Source organism: Pelophylax lessonae, assembly GCF_965119305.1.
Source record: "Pelophylax lessonae genome assembly, chromosome: 1".
In the NCBI taxonomy this organism is placed as follows: Eukaryota; Metazoa; Chordata; class Amphibia; order Anura; family Ranidae; genus Pelophylax; species Pelophylax lessonae.
Genome location: NC_138768.1, coordinates 535,880,078 through 535,894,306, shown reverse-complemented (window position 1 = coordinate 535,894,306; position 14,229 = coordinate 535,880,078). Strand labels below are relative to the sequence as shown.

The window sequence follows — 14,229 nt, the reverse complement described above, 5'->3', positions numbered from 1 at the left end:
GTACAAAAGTGAAACTTCATTCATGTCACTTTGCGGCAGCGTGGTACGTTCTGCTACTCTACAGTGACATGAGATCCTGTCCGGTGCACTGCATTAAAATGCAGCATGCAGAATGCATGTTATCACAGACGACTGCAGTGTGGCCATGGGCTGTATTGCAGAGTGAATAGGACACATAGAAAACAATTGTTTTTTGTGTAAACCTAGTGGGAACCTGCATTCTTCCAGGGCAGAAAAACACCGGTGCACCGCACTATTTGTGAAATGGCACTAAAAGTATTTTCAAATGCAGGCAGTTTAACCACTTCTGGACCAGAAGGTTTTGCCCCCTTAATGACCGGGCCATTTTTTACGATTCAGCACTGCGTTATTTTAACTGACAATTGCGTGGTCGTGGGGTGCTGTACCCTAAAAAAATTTACGTCCTTTTTTCCCCACAAATAGAGCTTTCTTTTGGTGGTATTTGATCATCTGTGTGATGTTTATTTTTTGCGCTATAAACAAAAAAAGAGCGACAATTCTGAATATTAAACAATATTTTTCACTGTCTGCTATATAACATTCCCAAAAAAAATATTTTAAAAATCGCATTTTTTCATCCTTTTAGGCCAATTTGTATTCTGCTACATATTTTTGGTTAAAAAAAAATCCCAACAAGTGGATTTTGATTGGTTTGCGCAAAAGTTATCGCGTCTACAATCTAGGGGAAGGATTTATGTCATTTTTATTTTTTTTTTCCTAGTAATGTCTGCGATTTTTAGCGGGACTGCGACATTGCGGCGAACAGATCGGACCCCTAACTGACATTTTTGACACTTTTGGGAGGACCATTGACATTACTACAGTAATCAGTGCTAACAATATGCACCGTTACTATAATGATTACACTGGCAGGGAAGGGATTAACCAGGGGGTGATCAAAGGGTTTAGTGGGAGCCTAGGGGAGTGTTTTCTAACTGTATGGGGAGGGACTTGTGGAATCAACACAGAGACCTGTGATCCTAAATAGGAGGATCACAGGTGCTCTGTGTTCATTCCAGAGAGAACAACGGTCTGCTGTGTTTACAACAGCAGATCGTCATTTTCTCTCAGCGGGGAGCAATCACGGGTGCCCGGCAGCAATTGCGGGCGCCCGCCCTTTGGATCGGCCTCCCCGCTTCCTAATGGGGGCGAGCGTGCGCCTCCAGCAGCGTGTGCATGCCCCCAATAGCGCTCCCGGCGAACCAACATACCCATACATCGGTTCACGCAGCCGAGCCAGCCTGCCGCAGTATATCTGTGGCGGGGGGTCGGCAAGTGGTTAAGTACCTGAATCTGATCTGATAATAGGACTCTTGCAGTATGTTGCATAAATGCATGCTTTAAGGCTGATCCCTTTTCTAAACAAATTGGGATATTCCTGCTCCTGAAAGTACCTCTTTTAATATAACCAAGTGCTGTAAATACAGTATTTATAGCACTTGGTTATTCTATAAGAGGTACTTTCATATCATTCTAGCCTAGGGGTAGGCAAGTTCGGTACTCCAGCTGTGGTGCAACTAAAATTCCTATTATGCCACTGCCTCTGGGAGTCATGCTTGTTCCTGCCAGGGTCTTGCAGAGGGTTTTTGTTTTACCACACCTGGAGTGCTGTGGTTGCCTACCCTTGTTCCAGCCCTTGAGAAATATTATCAAGGATGATAAACATCTTTTTAATAAGTTTTCTTTCTTACAGTAGTGACAAGGCAGGGAATTTCTTATTGTGAAGGTAACTTTTCAGAAGCAACAGATTTTAATAAGCTGAAAAATACTAAGCCTTATGGTAAATGCAGTATCACTGCTAGATTTGCTAGAGCAAATATTAGGGAATTCACAATGGTCTTGTATATACATTCTATTTTTACAGTCAGAAAAAAAAAAAACATTTTTAAAAATGTTTTTTTCCCCCTTTTTTTAAATAAAGTAAATACAGTATAAAAAATGCATTTTATTATTTTGTGTTCTCAATTTCAGCCAACAGGTGGAGCTCTGCTCTCATTTTCATGTTTTCCAGACACTCAGTTTGTTTCTAAGTTGTAATGGCAAAAAGAATCCTGTTGTTTATTCAATGGGGTAGATTTACTAGAAAAATAGACTGCTTACTTAGCAACCTGGATGTTCACTAAGCCCAGGGCCGGCGTTAGGGGGGGGCAAACTGGGCAACTGCCCAGGGCCCCGAGTGTCCAGGGGCCCCCAGCCGCCCCCTGTCAGCGGAGCGGAGGCAGCGTGACACTATATGCAGGCGGGCAAGGGGAAGACTGATCATTCGGGCAGTTGGGCACTGCCCGAGGCCCCGTGGTTGAGGGGGGGGGGCCCACAGCAGTCTGTCCCTGGAGGTGCCTACACAATCTTGCTCAGCTGAGGGGCGGGGCCACACGTTCCCGCCGCAGGGGGCAGCCAGAGTGCAGAGAGAGAAGAGAGCGGAAGACATCTCTCAGCCAGCCCAGCCGGCAGCCACCCACAGGTTGTGACAGGTACGTGAAGATTTCTAGTCTGCTCTGCTGGCTGCTACTGTGCTTCTGTGAAGTTCGTGCAGGAGAATGGAGATAAGAGTCTGCTGCTCTGCTACTGTGCTTATCTGTGTAAGTTCCGATTCTGAAGCACAGTAGCAAGGGGAGGGGGGTGTCAGTGTGCTACATAGGCTTTGGAAGCAGCCCTTAATATGGTGGGAAACAAATTTTGTCAAAGCAATTCAAACCTCTCTCTCTCTGGAATTGCTTTTTTTTTAAGACTCAGACTCTGTGGTGAATTGTGTGGTGTCGGGGGTGGGGGCGTGACACAGCAGTGCTGACTTTGGTGGGGAGATCACATATTGGTGGGGGTGTCAGTGGTGGTAAGGGGGGGGGGATGACACAGCGGTGGTGAATTTTGTGGGGAAATCACATATTGGTAGGGGTCTGTGGCACAAACCCCCTACCAATATGTGATTTCCCCACAAAATTCACCACTGCTGTGTCATCCCCCCCCTCCCCCTTACCACCACTGACACCCCCACCAATATGTGATCTCACCAAATTCACCACTGCTGTGTCATACCCCACACATTTCACCACTGACACCCCCCCCCCCACCCCAACATGTGATCTCCCCACCAAATTCACCAATCACTACCATTGTATCATACCCCCCCACACACAATTCACCATTGATCTCCTCACCAAATTCACCACTGCTTTGTCATTCGGAGGGAATGACAAAGCAGTGGTGAATTTGGTGAGGAGATCAGCGGTGAATTGTGTGAGGGGGTATGATACAATGGTGGTGTAGCCCCCCCAAAACCACACAATTCACCACTGACACCCCCCACCCTAATATGTGATCCCCCACCAAATTCACCACTGCTGTGTCACCCCCCCCCCTTACACCCCGCAAAATGTGATCTCCCCCAAATTCAATACTGCTCTCATTCCCCAACACACAATTCACCACTGACACTCGGGGCTGATGATTCAGCACTGCCCCCCCCCCCCACCAATATATGATCTCCCCCCAAATTCAACACAACACTGTGATCCCCCCCATCCCAATATGCGATCCCCTTCAGACCTGATACTACCTATCCCCCCCCCCGTCCCGACGTCACCTTCCCACCCGCCGTCAGAGAAGAGGCAGTGGGCGGCGTGCATGGAGGAAGAATAGTCCAGTGTCCAGTCGAAGGACACCAGTCCGACCGAGTCGCGACGCCATGGAGGAGGAATAAGTCGACTCCCGAGCAGCATGGTCACCAGGGAGTCGGGACATGCTGGTCAGGTCACTGTGCATTGATGGGGGACATGCTGGTCAGGTCACTGTGCATTGATGGGGGACATGCTGTGCTGGTCACTTTGCATTGAATGGGAACATGCTGGTCAGGTCACTGTGCATTGATGGGGGACATGCTGGACACTGTGCATTGATGGGGGACATGCTGGTCACTGTGCATTGGTGGGGGACATGCTGGTCACTGTGCATTGATGGGGGCATTCTGGACACTGTGCATTGAATGGGGGCATTCTGGACACTGTGCATTGGTGGGGGACATGCTGGTCACTGTGCATTGATGGGGGACATGCTGGACACTGTGCATTGATGGGGGACATGCTGGTCACTGTGCATTGATGGGGGACATGCTGGACACTGTGCATTGGTGGGGGACGTGCTGGTCACTGTGCATTGATGGGGGCATTCTGGACACTGTGCATTGAATGGGGGCATTCTGGACACTGTGCATTGGTGGGGGACATGCTGGTCACTGTGCATTGATGGGGGACATGCTGGACACTGTGCATTGATGGGGGACATGCTGGTCACTGTGCATTGATGGGGGACATGCTGGACACTGTGCATTGAATGGGGGCATTCTGGACACTGTGCATTGATGGGGGACATGCTGGACACTGTGCATTGATGGGGGACATGCTGGACACTGTGCATCGATGGGGGCATTCTGGACACTGTGCATTGGTGGGGGACATGCTGGTCACTGTGCATTGATGGGGGACATGCTGGTCACTGTGCATTAATGGGGGACATGCTGGACACTGTGCATTGAATGGGGGAATTCTGGACGCTGTGCATTGATGGGGGACATGCTGGTCACTATGCATTGATGGGGGACATGCTGGTCAGGTCACTGTGCATTGATGGGGGACATGCTGGTCAGGTCACTGTGCATTGATGGGGGACATGCTGGTCAGGTCACTGTGCATTGATGGGGGACATGCTGTGCTGGTCACTTTGCATTGAATGGGAACATGCTGGTCAGGTCACTGTGCATTGATGGGGGACATGCTGGACACTGTGCATTGATGGGGGGCATGCTGGACACTGTGCATTGGTGGGGGACATGCTGGTCACTGTGCATTGATGGGGGCATTCTGGACACTGTGCATTGGTGGGGGACATGCTGGTCACTGTGCATTGATGGGGGACATGCTGGACACTGTGCATTGATGGGGGACATGCTGGTCACTGTGCATTGATGGGGGCATTCTGGACACTGTGCATTGAATGGGGGCATTCTGGACACTGTGCATTGATGGGGGACATGCTGGTCACTGTGCATTGATGGGGGACATGCTGGTCACTGTGCATTGATGGGGGACATGCTGGACACTGTGCATTGAATGGGGGAATTCTGGACACTGTGCATTGATGGGGGACATGCTGGTCACTGTGCATTGATGGGGGACATGCTGGTCACTGTGCATTGATGGGGGACATGCTGGACACTGTGCATTGAATGGGGGAATTCTGGACACTGTGCATTGGTGGGGGACATGCTGGTCACTGTGCATTGATGGGGGACATGCTGGTCACTGTGCATTGATGGGTGACATGCTGGTCACTGTGCATTGATGGGGGACATGCTGGTCACTGTGCATTGGTGGGGGACATGCTGGTCACTGTGCATTGATGGGGGACATGCTGGACACTGTGCATTGAATGGGGGAATTCTGGACACTGTGCATTGGTGGGGGACATGCTGGTCACTGTGCATTGATGGGGGACATGCTGGTCACTGTGCATTGATGGGGGACATGCTGGTCACTGTGCATTGATGGGGGACATGCTGGTCACTGTGCATTGGTGGGGGACATGCTGGTCACTGTGCATTGATGGGGGACATGCTGGTCACTGTGCATTGAATGGGGGCATTCTGGACACTGTGCATTGGTGGGGGACATGCTGGTCACTGTGCATTGAATGGGGGCATTCTGGACACTGTGCATTGATGGGGGACTTGCTGGTCACTGTGCATTGATGGGGGACATGCTGGTCACTGTGCATTGATGGGGGACATGCTGGACACTGTGCATTGATGGGGGACATGCTGGTCACTGTGCATTGATGGGGGACATGCTGGTCACTGTGCATTGATGGGGGACATGCTGGTCACTGTGCATTGATGGGGGACATGCTGGTCACTATGCATTGATGGGGGACATGCTGGTCAGGTCACTGCATTGATGGGGGACATGCTGGACACTGTGCATTGGTGGGGGACATGCTGGTCACTGTGCATTGATGGGGGCATTCTGGACACTGTGCATTGGTGGGGGACATGCTGGTCACTGTGCATTGATGGGGGACATGCTGGACACTGTGCATTGATGGGGGACATGCTGGTCACTGTGCATTGAATGGGGGCATTCTGGACACTGTGCATTGAATGGGGGCATTCTGGACACTGTGCATTGGTGGGGGACATGCTGGTCACTGTGCATTGATGGGGGACATGCTGGTCACTGTGCATTGATGGGGGACATGCTGGACACTGTGCATTGAATGGGGGCATTCTGGACACTGTGCATTGATGGGGGACATGCTGGTCACTGTGCATTGATGGGGGACATGCTGGTCACTGTGCATTAATGGGGGACATGCTGGACACTGTGCATTGAATGGGGGAATTCTGGACACTGTGCATTGGTGGGGGACATGCTGGACACTGTGCATTGATGGGGGACATGCTGGTCACTGTGCATTGATGGGGGACATGCTGGACACTGTGCATTGAATGGGGGACATGCTGGTCACTGTGCATTGATGGGGGACATGCTGGTCACTGTGCATTGATGGGGGACATGCTGGTCACTGTGCATTGAATGGGGGCATTCTGGACACTGTGCATTGGTGGGAGACATGCTGGACACTGTGCATTGATGGGGGACATGCTGGTCACTGTGCATTGATGGGGGACATGCTGGACACTGTGCATTGAATGGGGGACATGCTGGTCACTGTGCATTGATGGGGGATATGCTGGTCACTGTGCATTGATGGGGGACATGCTGGTCACTGTGCATTGAATGGGGGCATTCTGGACACTGTGCATTGGTGGGGGACATGCTGGTCACTGTGCATTGAATGGGGGCATTCTGGACAATGTGCATTGATGGGGGACTTGCTGGTCACTGTGCATTGATGGGGGACATGCTGGTCACTGTGCATTGATGGGGGACATGCTGGTCACTGTGCATTGATGGGGGACATGCTGGTCACTGTGCATTGATGGGGGACATGCTGGTCAGGTCACTGCATTGATGGGGGACATGCTGGTCACTGTGCATTGATGGGGGACTTGCTGGTCACTGTGCATTGATGGGGGCATTCTGGACACTGTGCATTGGTGGGGGACATGCTGGACACTGTGCATTGATGGGGGACATGCTGGACACTGTGCATTGATGGGGGACATGCTGGTCACTGTGCATTGATGGGGACATGCTGGTCACTGGGCATTGATGGGGGACATGCTGGTCACTGGGCATTGATGGGGACATGCTGGTCACTGGGCATTGAAGGGGGACATGCTGGTCATTTTTGAACCAACCTAATGATTGTTTGGTCACGCAATTTTTTTACAGTGTAATCCGTCATTGGTGATAGTATTAGAGTTTTTATTCTATATTTGTTGCCCTGGGGCTTTCTATTTAGTGTAAATGAGTAGCGCTATGTGCAGAGCTGTGTATGTTCTTTATATGGCTCTGCTGCTCCTCACCCAGGCCTACTTATAATAGATCTTGGTGAGGAGCAGTAAACATAATAGAATATTATAATTGATGTGATTATAATTATGATTATAATTAATTTAATGTTATTTAATTAAAGCATATTTTTATGTAGTTGTATGTTTTATTTGGCTAAATTGATTAAATGCGCCAATATTTTTGGAAGAATATAAAAAAATTTGGGGCCCCACTTTTAGGTTTGCCCAGGGCCACACTTTGTCTAAAACCGGCCCTGACTAAGCCTAATGAAAAGGGTGAAGCTGTGTTAAATTTGAATACCCAGTCAGGTGCAGGGGAAAATAAAAACAAACAGGATATTTTTCCTGCAAATGATTGGATGACTGAAGTGACCATAGCTTCACCTTATTTACCAAGCTCAGTAAATATTCTCCTTCAGTATATCAACATACACTAAATCATTTTGTTTCTGTGAGTTGATAATATTTATTACAGTAACTACTGTAAGTCGCATAATATTGGACATTCGATAGACCATGACAACTCATATAAAAATATATGTCATGAAAACACTTTGCTTTTTAACCTGTGTTTCCTAATGTCAGCTTTTCCATTCTTCAGATTTCCAAGTCTTTCTGCAGGGTTCTGTCTGGAAAACAAAAACAGGAGGACATTTGTATATATTGTGCTTCTTAGATGGCTTTTGTAAATGCAAATACACATTATATACAGCATATCACAGAAGTGAGTACACCCCTCACATTCTTGTAAATATTTTATTATATATTTTCATGTCACAACACTGAAGAAATGACACTTTGATACAATGTAAAGTAGTGAGTGTACAGCTTGTATAACAGTGTAAATTTGCTGTCCCCTCAAAATAATCAAGCAACAAAGTGAGTACTCCTCTAAGTGGAAGTGTCAAATTAGGCCCATAGTGTCAATATTTTGTGTGGCCACCATTATTTTCCAGCACTGACTTAACCCTCTTGGGCATGGAGTTCACCAGAGCTTAAAAGGTTGCCACTGGAGTCCTCTTCCACTCCTCCATGACAACATCACAGAGCTGATGGAAGTTAGAGACCTTGCTCTCCTCCACCTTCCGTTTGAGGATGCCCAACAGATGCTCAATAGGGTTTAGGTCTTGAGACATGCTTGGCCAGTCCATCACCTTTACCCTCAGCTTCTTTAGCAAGGCAGTGGTCGTCTTGGAGATGTGTTTGGGATCGTGATCATGTTGGAATACTGCCCTGCGGCCCAGTCTTTGAAAGGAGGGGATCTTGCTCTGCTTCAGTATTTCACATTACATGTTGGCATACATGGTTTCCTCAATGAATTGTAGCTCCCCAGTGCTGTCAGCACTCATGCAGCCCCAAACCATGACACTCCCACCACCATGCTTGACTGTAGGCAAGACACACTTGTCTTTGTACTCCTCATCTGGTTACCGCCACACACACTTGAACCAAATAAGTTTATCTTGGTCTCATCAGACCACAGGGACATGCTTCCATTAATGCATGTCCTTAGTCTGCTTGTCTTCAGCAAACTGTTTGCGGGCTTTCTTGTGCATCATCTTCAGAAGGGCTTCCTTCTGGGATGATAGCCATGCAGACCAATTTGATGCAGTGTGCGGCGTATGGTCTGAGCACTGACAGGCTGACCCCCCACCCCTTCAACCTCAGACGTATGAGTGCTGCCAGCATTACTGCAATTTCCCAAAGACAACCTCTGGATATGACGCTGAGAATGTGCACTCAACTCCTTTGGCCGACCATGGTGAGGACTGCTCTCAGTGGAACCTGTCCTGTTAAACCACTGTATGTTCTTGGCCACCGTGCCGCAACTGGGTTTTAGGGTCTTGGCAATCTTTCTGTCCCATAGGCAAAAGAAAAACTTGTAAATCTCCTAAAACTGTGGGAAATCTTCTCCTGGACAGTTGTCACTAGAACTGGTGTCCCCATTGAGAAATTTCTCTCTCCTCCTGCTCCAGCTGACAACTGTAAAATTTGGAGTTGTCTACCACTTTCTGTCCTAGTGACAATAGAGAAGATGAACTTTCCAAGTTTATACACAAAGAACCAAACATGTGAAAAGGCTCTTCACCTTTGTCCCCTCTATTCAAACTTGTTGGCCTTCAGATATGTTTTAAAGCATAACTATGGTTAGCAAACAAAAATTTGTCAGCACGTTTTTTTTTTTTCTTCTTACATTAAATAAAATCCCAGTATATGTAAGGTGCCAAGTGACTCCAGAGCACATGCATAGGAGTTTCATCATCACTTGCCATTCAATAGCTGAAGCAAGAAAACACCGGACTCAGGGTAGTATAAAAAGATGGCATCAGTGGCAAAGGATTGGCAGCTGGGACATGGATCTTACATTGCTGGAGAGGAGAGCAGATCCAGGCCCATACTTACACATTATGGCAAAAGCTATCATGGCCCAGTGCACCCAAATGTTCCTAGATAGGTAATTAAGTTTGACCTTTGCATGGGTGTTTCATTTATGCTACACCATTTATTACTATATTTTCTTCCTTTGATTAAAGTTTTAAAAGATCATTGTGCTTTGTAACTACAATAGTAGATTCCCATTAAAAACTGCATAGCCAGCATTCTTTTAGGTAATGTCATGGAAATGAACCACAAGAAAAAAAAAAAAAAGAAAAGAGAAAAAAATATGTCATTGAAAAGGTCACATAGTTTAGATACATTTTTTCTATTATAATCTTTGGAACTTAAGTGCTAATACTTGTGTATAGTGTGGGAATATCTTAAGATACACACCCGTAAAACAAGTGGTGTTAGTCAACTTTCCATGAAACAGGCACACTGTTGAATATAAGACAACACACAGGGTTTGTCCCTACTTACTATTTAATGAAGCAGCTGTAGTTGCTTTTTAAATAGCTGTGGTTTTTGACGGTGTTGCTGCCAGACACGTCCACCACTATATCTGCTAACACATAGCTGTAACCCTTCTAAACAGGAAAAATTACTTTATTAATATATTTCTCAAAACATAAATCCCTTACTGTTTGTGGCGTCATTGGTGTTTGTGGACACAATCAGAATATGCTACACACTTTAACGTTTTTAATACTTTTTTTTTTGCAAAATTTCTTAGGGACAGATGCCTGAACTACGCTCACTGGTTTACTATTCATTTGAGTAAAAATTAAATAAAATATGATCAACAAAATAAAAAGTGTAATGTGTTTTTAGCTCATATGTTGAGTCATTGGAGTATTTACTATATTATTATTAGTGTTATTATTATAAATATGATTTTACAGTGTTTTTACATGCTTACTCTTTTATAATAATATTTTATTGTAATACAGTATCTCACAAAAGTGAGTACACCCCTCACATTTTTGTAAATATTTTATTATTTCTTTGTATCATGTGACAACACTGAAGAAATGACACTTTGCTACAATGTAAAGTAGTGAGTTACAGCTTGAATAACAATGTAAATTTGCTGTCCCCTCAAAATAACTCAACACACAGCCATTAATGTCTAAACTGCTGGCAACAAAAGTGAGTATACCCCTAAATGAATATGTCCAAATTGGGCCCAAAATGTCAATAATTTGTGTGGCCACCATTTTTTTCCAGCCCTGCTTAGCCCTCTTGGGCATGAAGTTCACCAGAGCTTCACAGGTTTCCACCCAAGTCCTATTCCACTCCTCCATGACCACATCACATAGCTGGTGGATGTTAGAGACCCTGCACTCCTCCACCTTCAGTTTGAGAATGCCCCACAGATGCTCAATAGGGTTTAGGTCTGGAGACATGCTTGGCCAGTCCATCACCTTTTTCCTCAGCATCTTTAGCAAGGCAATGGTCATCTTGGAGGTGTGTTTGGGGTCGTTATTATGTTGGAATACTGCCCTGTGGCCCAGTCTCTGACGGGAGGGGATCATGCTCTGCTTCAGTATGTCACAGTACATGCTGGCATTCTTGGTTCCCTCAATGAACTGTAGCTCCCCAGTGCCGGCATTACTCATGCAGCCCCAGACCACGACACTCCCACCACCATGCTTAACTGTAGGCAAGACACATTTGTCTTTGTACTCCTCACCTGGTTGCCGCCACACATGTTTGACACAATCTGAACCAAATAAGTTTATCTTGGTCTCATTAGACTGCAGGTCATGGTTCCAGTAATCCATGTCCTTAGTCTGCTGGTCTTCAGCAAACAGTTTGCAGGCTTTCTTGTGCATCATCTTTAGAAGAGGCACTACCATGCTTAACTGTAGGCAAGACACATTTGTCTTTGTACTCCTCACCTGGTTGCCGCCACACATGTTTGACACAATCTGAACCAAATAAGTTTATCTTGGTCTCATTAGACTGCAGGTCATGGTTCCAGTAATCCATGTCCTTAGTCTGCTGGTCTTCAGCAAACAGTTTGCAGGCTTTCTTGTGCATCATCTTTAGAAGAGGCTTTCTTCTGGGACGACAGCCATGCAGACAAATTTGATGCAGTGTGTGGCGTATGGTCTGAGCACTGACAGGCTGACCACCACCCCTTCAACCTCTTCAGCAATGCTGGCAGCACTCATATGTCTATTTCCCAAAAACAACCTTTTGCTAGGACGCTGGGCATGTGCACTCAACCTCTTTGGTCGACCATGGCGAGGTCTGTTCTGAGTGGAACCCGTCCTGTTAAACCACTGTATGGTCTTGGCCACCATGCTGCAACTCAGTTTCAGGGTCTTGGCAATCTTCTTATAGCCTAGGCCATCTTTATGTAGAGCACTAATTCTTTTTTTCAGATCCTCAGAGAGTTCTTTGCCATGAGGTGCCATGTTAAACTTCCAGTGAGCAGTATGAGAGAGTGAGAGTGATAACACCAAATTTAACACACCTGCTTCCCATTCACAATGGAGGAGAGGGAGGAGGAGGAAGGAAAAGCAGAATTTCCCCTTTTGAGTGAGGTTCAGCTATAAGGGGTTCCAATTCACACAGCAATATATTTGTAAATATTTCTTAGCTGTTAGATGTTTCTCAGGAGGAGGTGTCTTGGTTGACTGCAAGGTTTTTTAAACAATGTTAGACTGAGCCTGTGCTAAGCCTATCCTCAATAATATACAATGGGAGAAGCCAAGCCTCTACACCGCCAACCCTTTGCTAGGACAGAGAGGGGTTGATTTACTAAAGGCAAATAGACATTGTGTACTTTGCAAGTGCAGTTGCACTCATTTTCCCCAGAGTTTAGTAGATGGGGTGAAGCTTCATTTTGTAAATTAGACAAGATAGGATCATCAGAGGAAGTCCCAAAGGCACCGCATCCCAAGATAAAGTAGAAACAAGACGCTTGGCGGCTCTGGATGTGTGGTATACATCATCACACCCGAGCAGGTATATCACATACAAGAGATAAGCAACAAGTAAATACTTATCCTTATCCTACACAGTTTTTGAACTTCTTTTATAGTGAATGAATATTGTACCATTTTTTCCGGCAATTAACATTGTTAAATATACAAAAAATATCTTTGGTGTATAATCAATATTTTATATGGGGTAAGATGGCCCCCGCACGTTTCACCAGCGGGGAGCCTTGGGACTTCGGGGGAGGTTGTTTTTTACGTAAGCTTTTGCAGGCATGGATGGCACCGGGGGAACTCCCTGACCCGGCAGAAGAATTTTTCTGAGCAGGGTGGCCCGGGTGACTGCAGGATGACACAGGATTAGAGGGTCAGGGAGGCGGAGCACTCACCAGCACGTCCTCATGAATGAATCTATGGGGGCACTCGCTGAAGAGGAGGAGCCTGAAGCAACGGCTGGGGAGCCCAGAAGAGCAGGATCAGGGCTGCTCTGTGCAAAACCATTGCACAGAGCAGTTAAAGCTGGATACACACTATACAACTTTTGTTGTTTGATTTCTTTTAGATTTACCATCAACTGTGTAGTGCAGGGGCCTGCCTGATTGCATACAAATTGAAAGTATTTAGGTTTGACCTCATATTATATAGTTTTGGTAAATCTAAACGAAAAAATCTAAAGAAAATTGTATAGAGTGTATTCAGCTTAAGTATAACACATTCATTATTTTAATTTAGAATTTTTTTTTTATATTTCCTTAACCCCTTGACTACCAAGACATTTATAAGTATACCTTGCTAGATAAGGGTTTAAGTGATGCCTATGTGCTTATGGTTGAAGGTTTCTGAGTGCCGGTTCACATATGTGCGGCTGCGGCGATCGCATGTAATGTCGGAGCGCACTGCTCCTTCAATACATGCGATCGGCTGTGCGGTGCGAGTTCAGCCATATACTTTGTATGGCTAAATTCGCACTGCACCTGCAGCAAAGACGCACAGGAGTTTTGCAGCCGCATCAGGATCGGATCGCACAGTGGTTCACACTTGTGCGATCCGATCCTGTGCCAACTGTAAAGATCGCACTGCGATATGCGATCAAACTGGGGGTGTCGTTAACATTTAATTGACACCCCCAGCGTATCGCATATGGCAGTGTGAACTGCCAGGGGTGCGTTTGCGATGCGGGAACAGGCTGCAAATTCGCAGCGTTCCCGCATCGCATAAGTGTGAACCGGCACTGAATGAGGGCAAACAAGAACTGTGTATTGAAACCCAAATACAAAGATATAGCAGCTTACCAATCCCCTGATGCGGTGGCTGCATTCGTTTTCTTTTTTCAGCCTTCTTCACTTATTTTTACCTGGTGATCCACTCAGTAACAAATTTCCTGCCCATTCATGTGTACATTCATTTCCTCAC

General features: G+C 46.4%; 1 protein-coding gene across 1 annotated transcript in view; it reads right to left on the bottom strand.

Annotated features, from left to right (window-relative positions):
• The window catches only part of PRKG2 (protein kinase cGMP-dependent 2), a gene marked incomplete at its 5' end in the record, with an annotated part of 139,833 nt that overhangs the window by 4,317 nt on the left and 121,287 nt on the right, over positions 1-14,229 (bottom strand). The window contains one exon of the mRNA XM_082269973.1: positions 8,056-8,118. Within this exon, the coding sequence (XP_082126099.1) occupies positions 8,056-8,118 (63 nt within the window). The remainder of the gene's footprint in view (positions 1-8,055; positions 8,119-14,229) is intronic.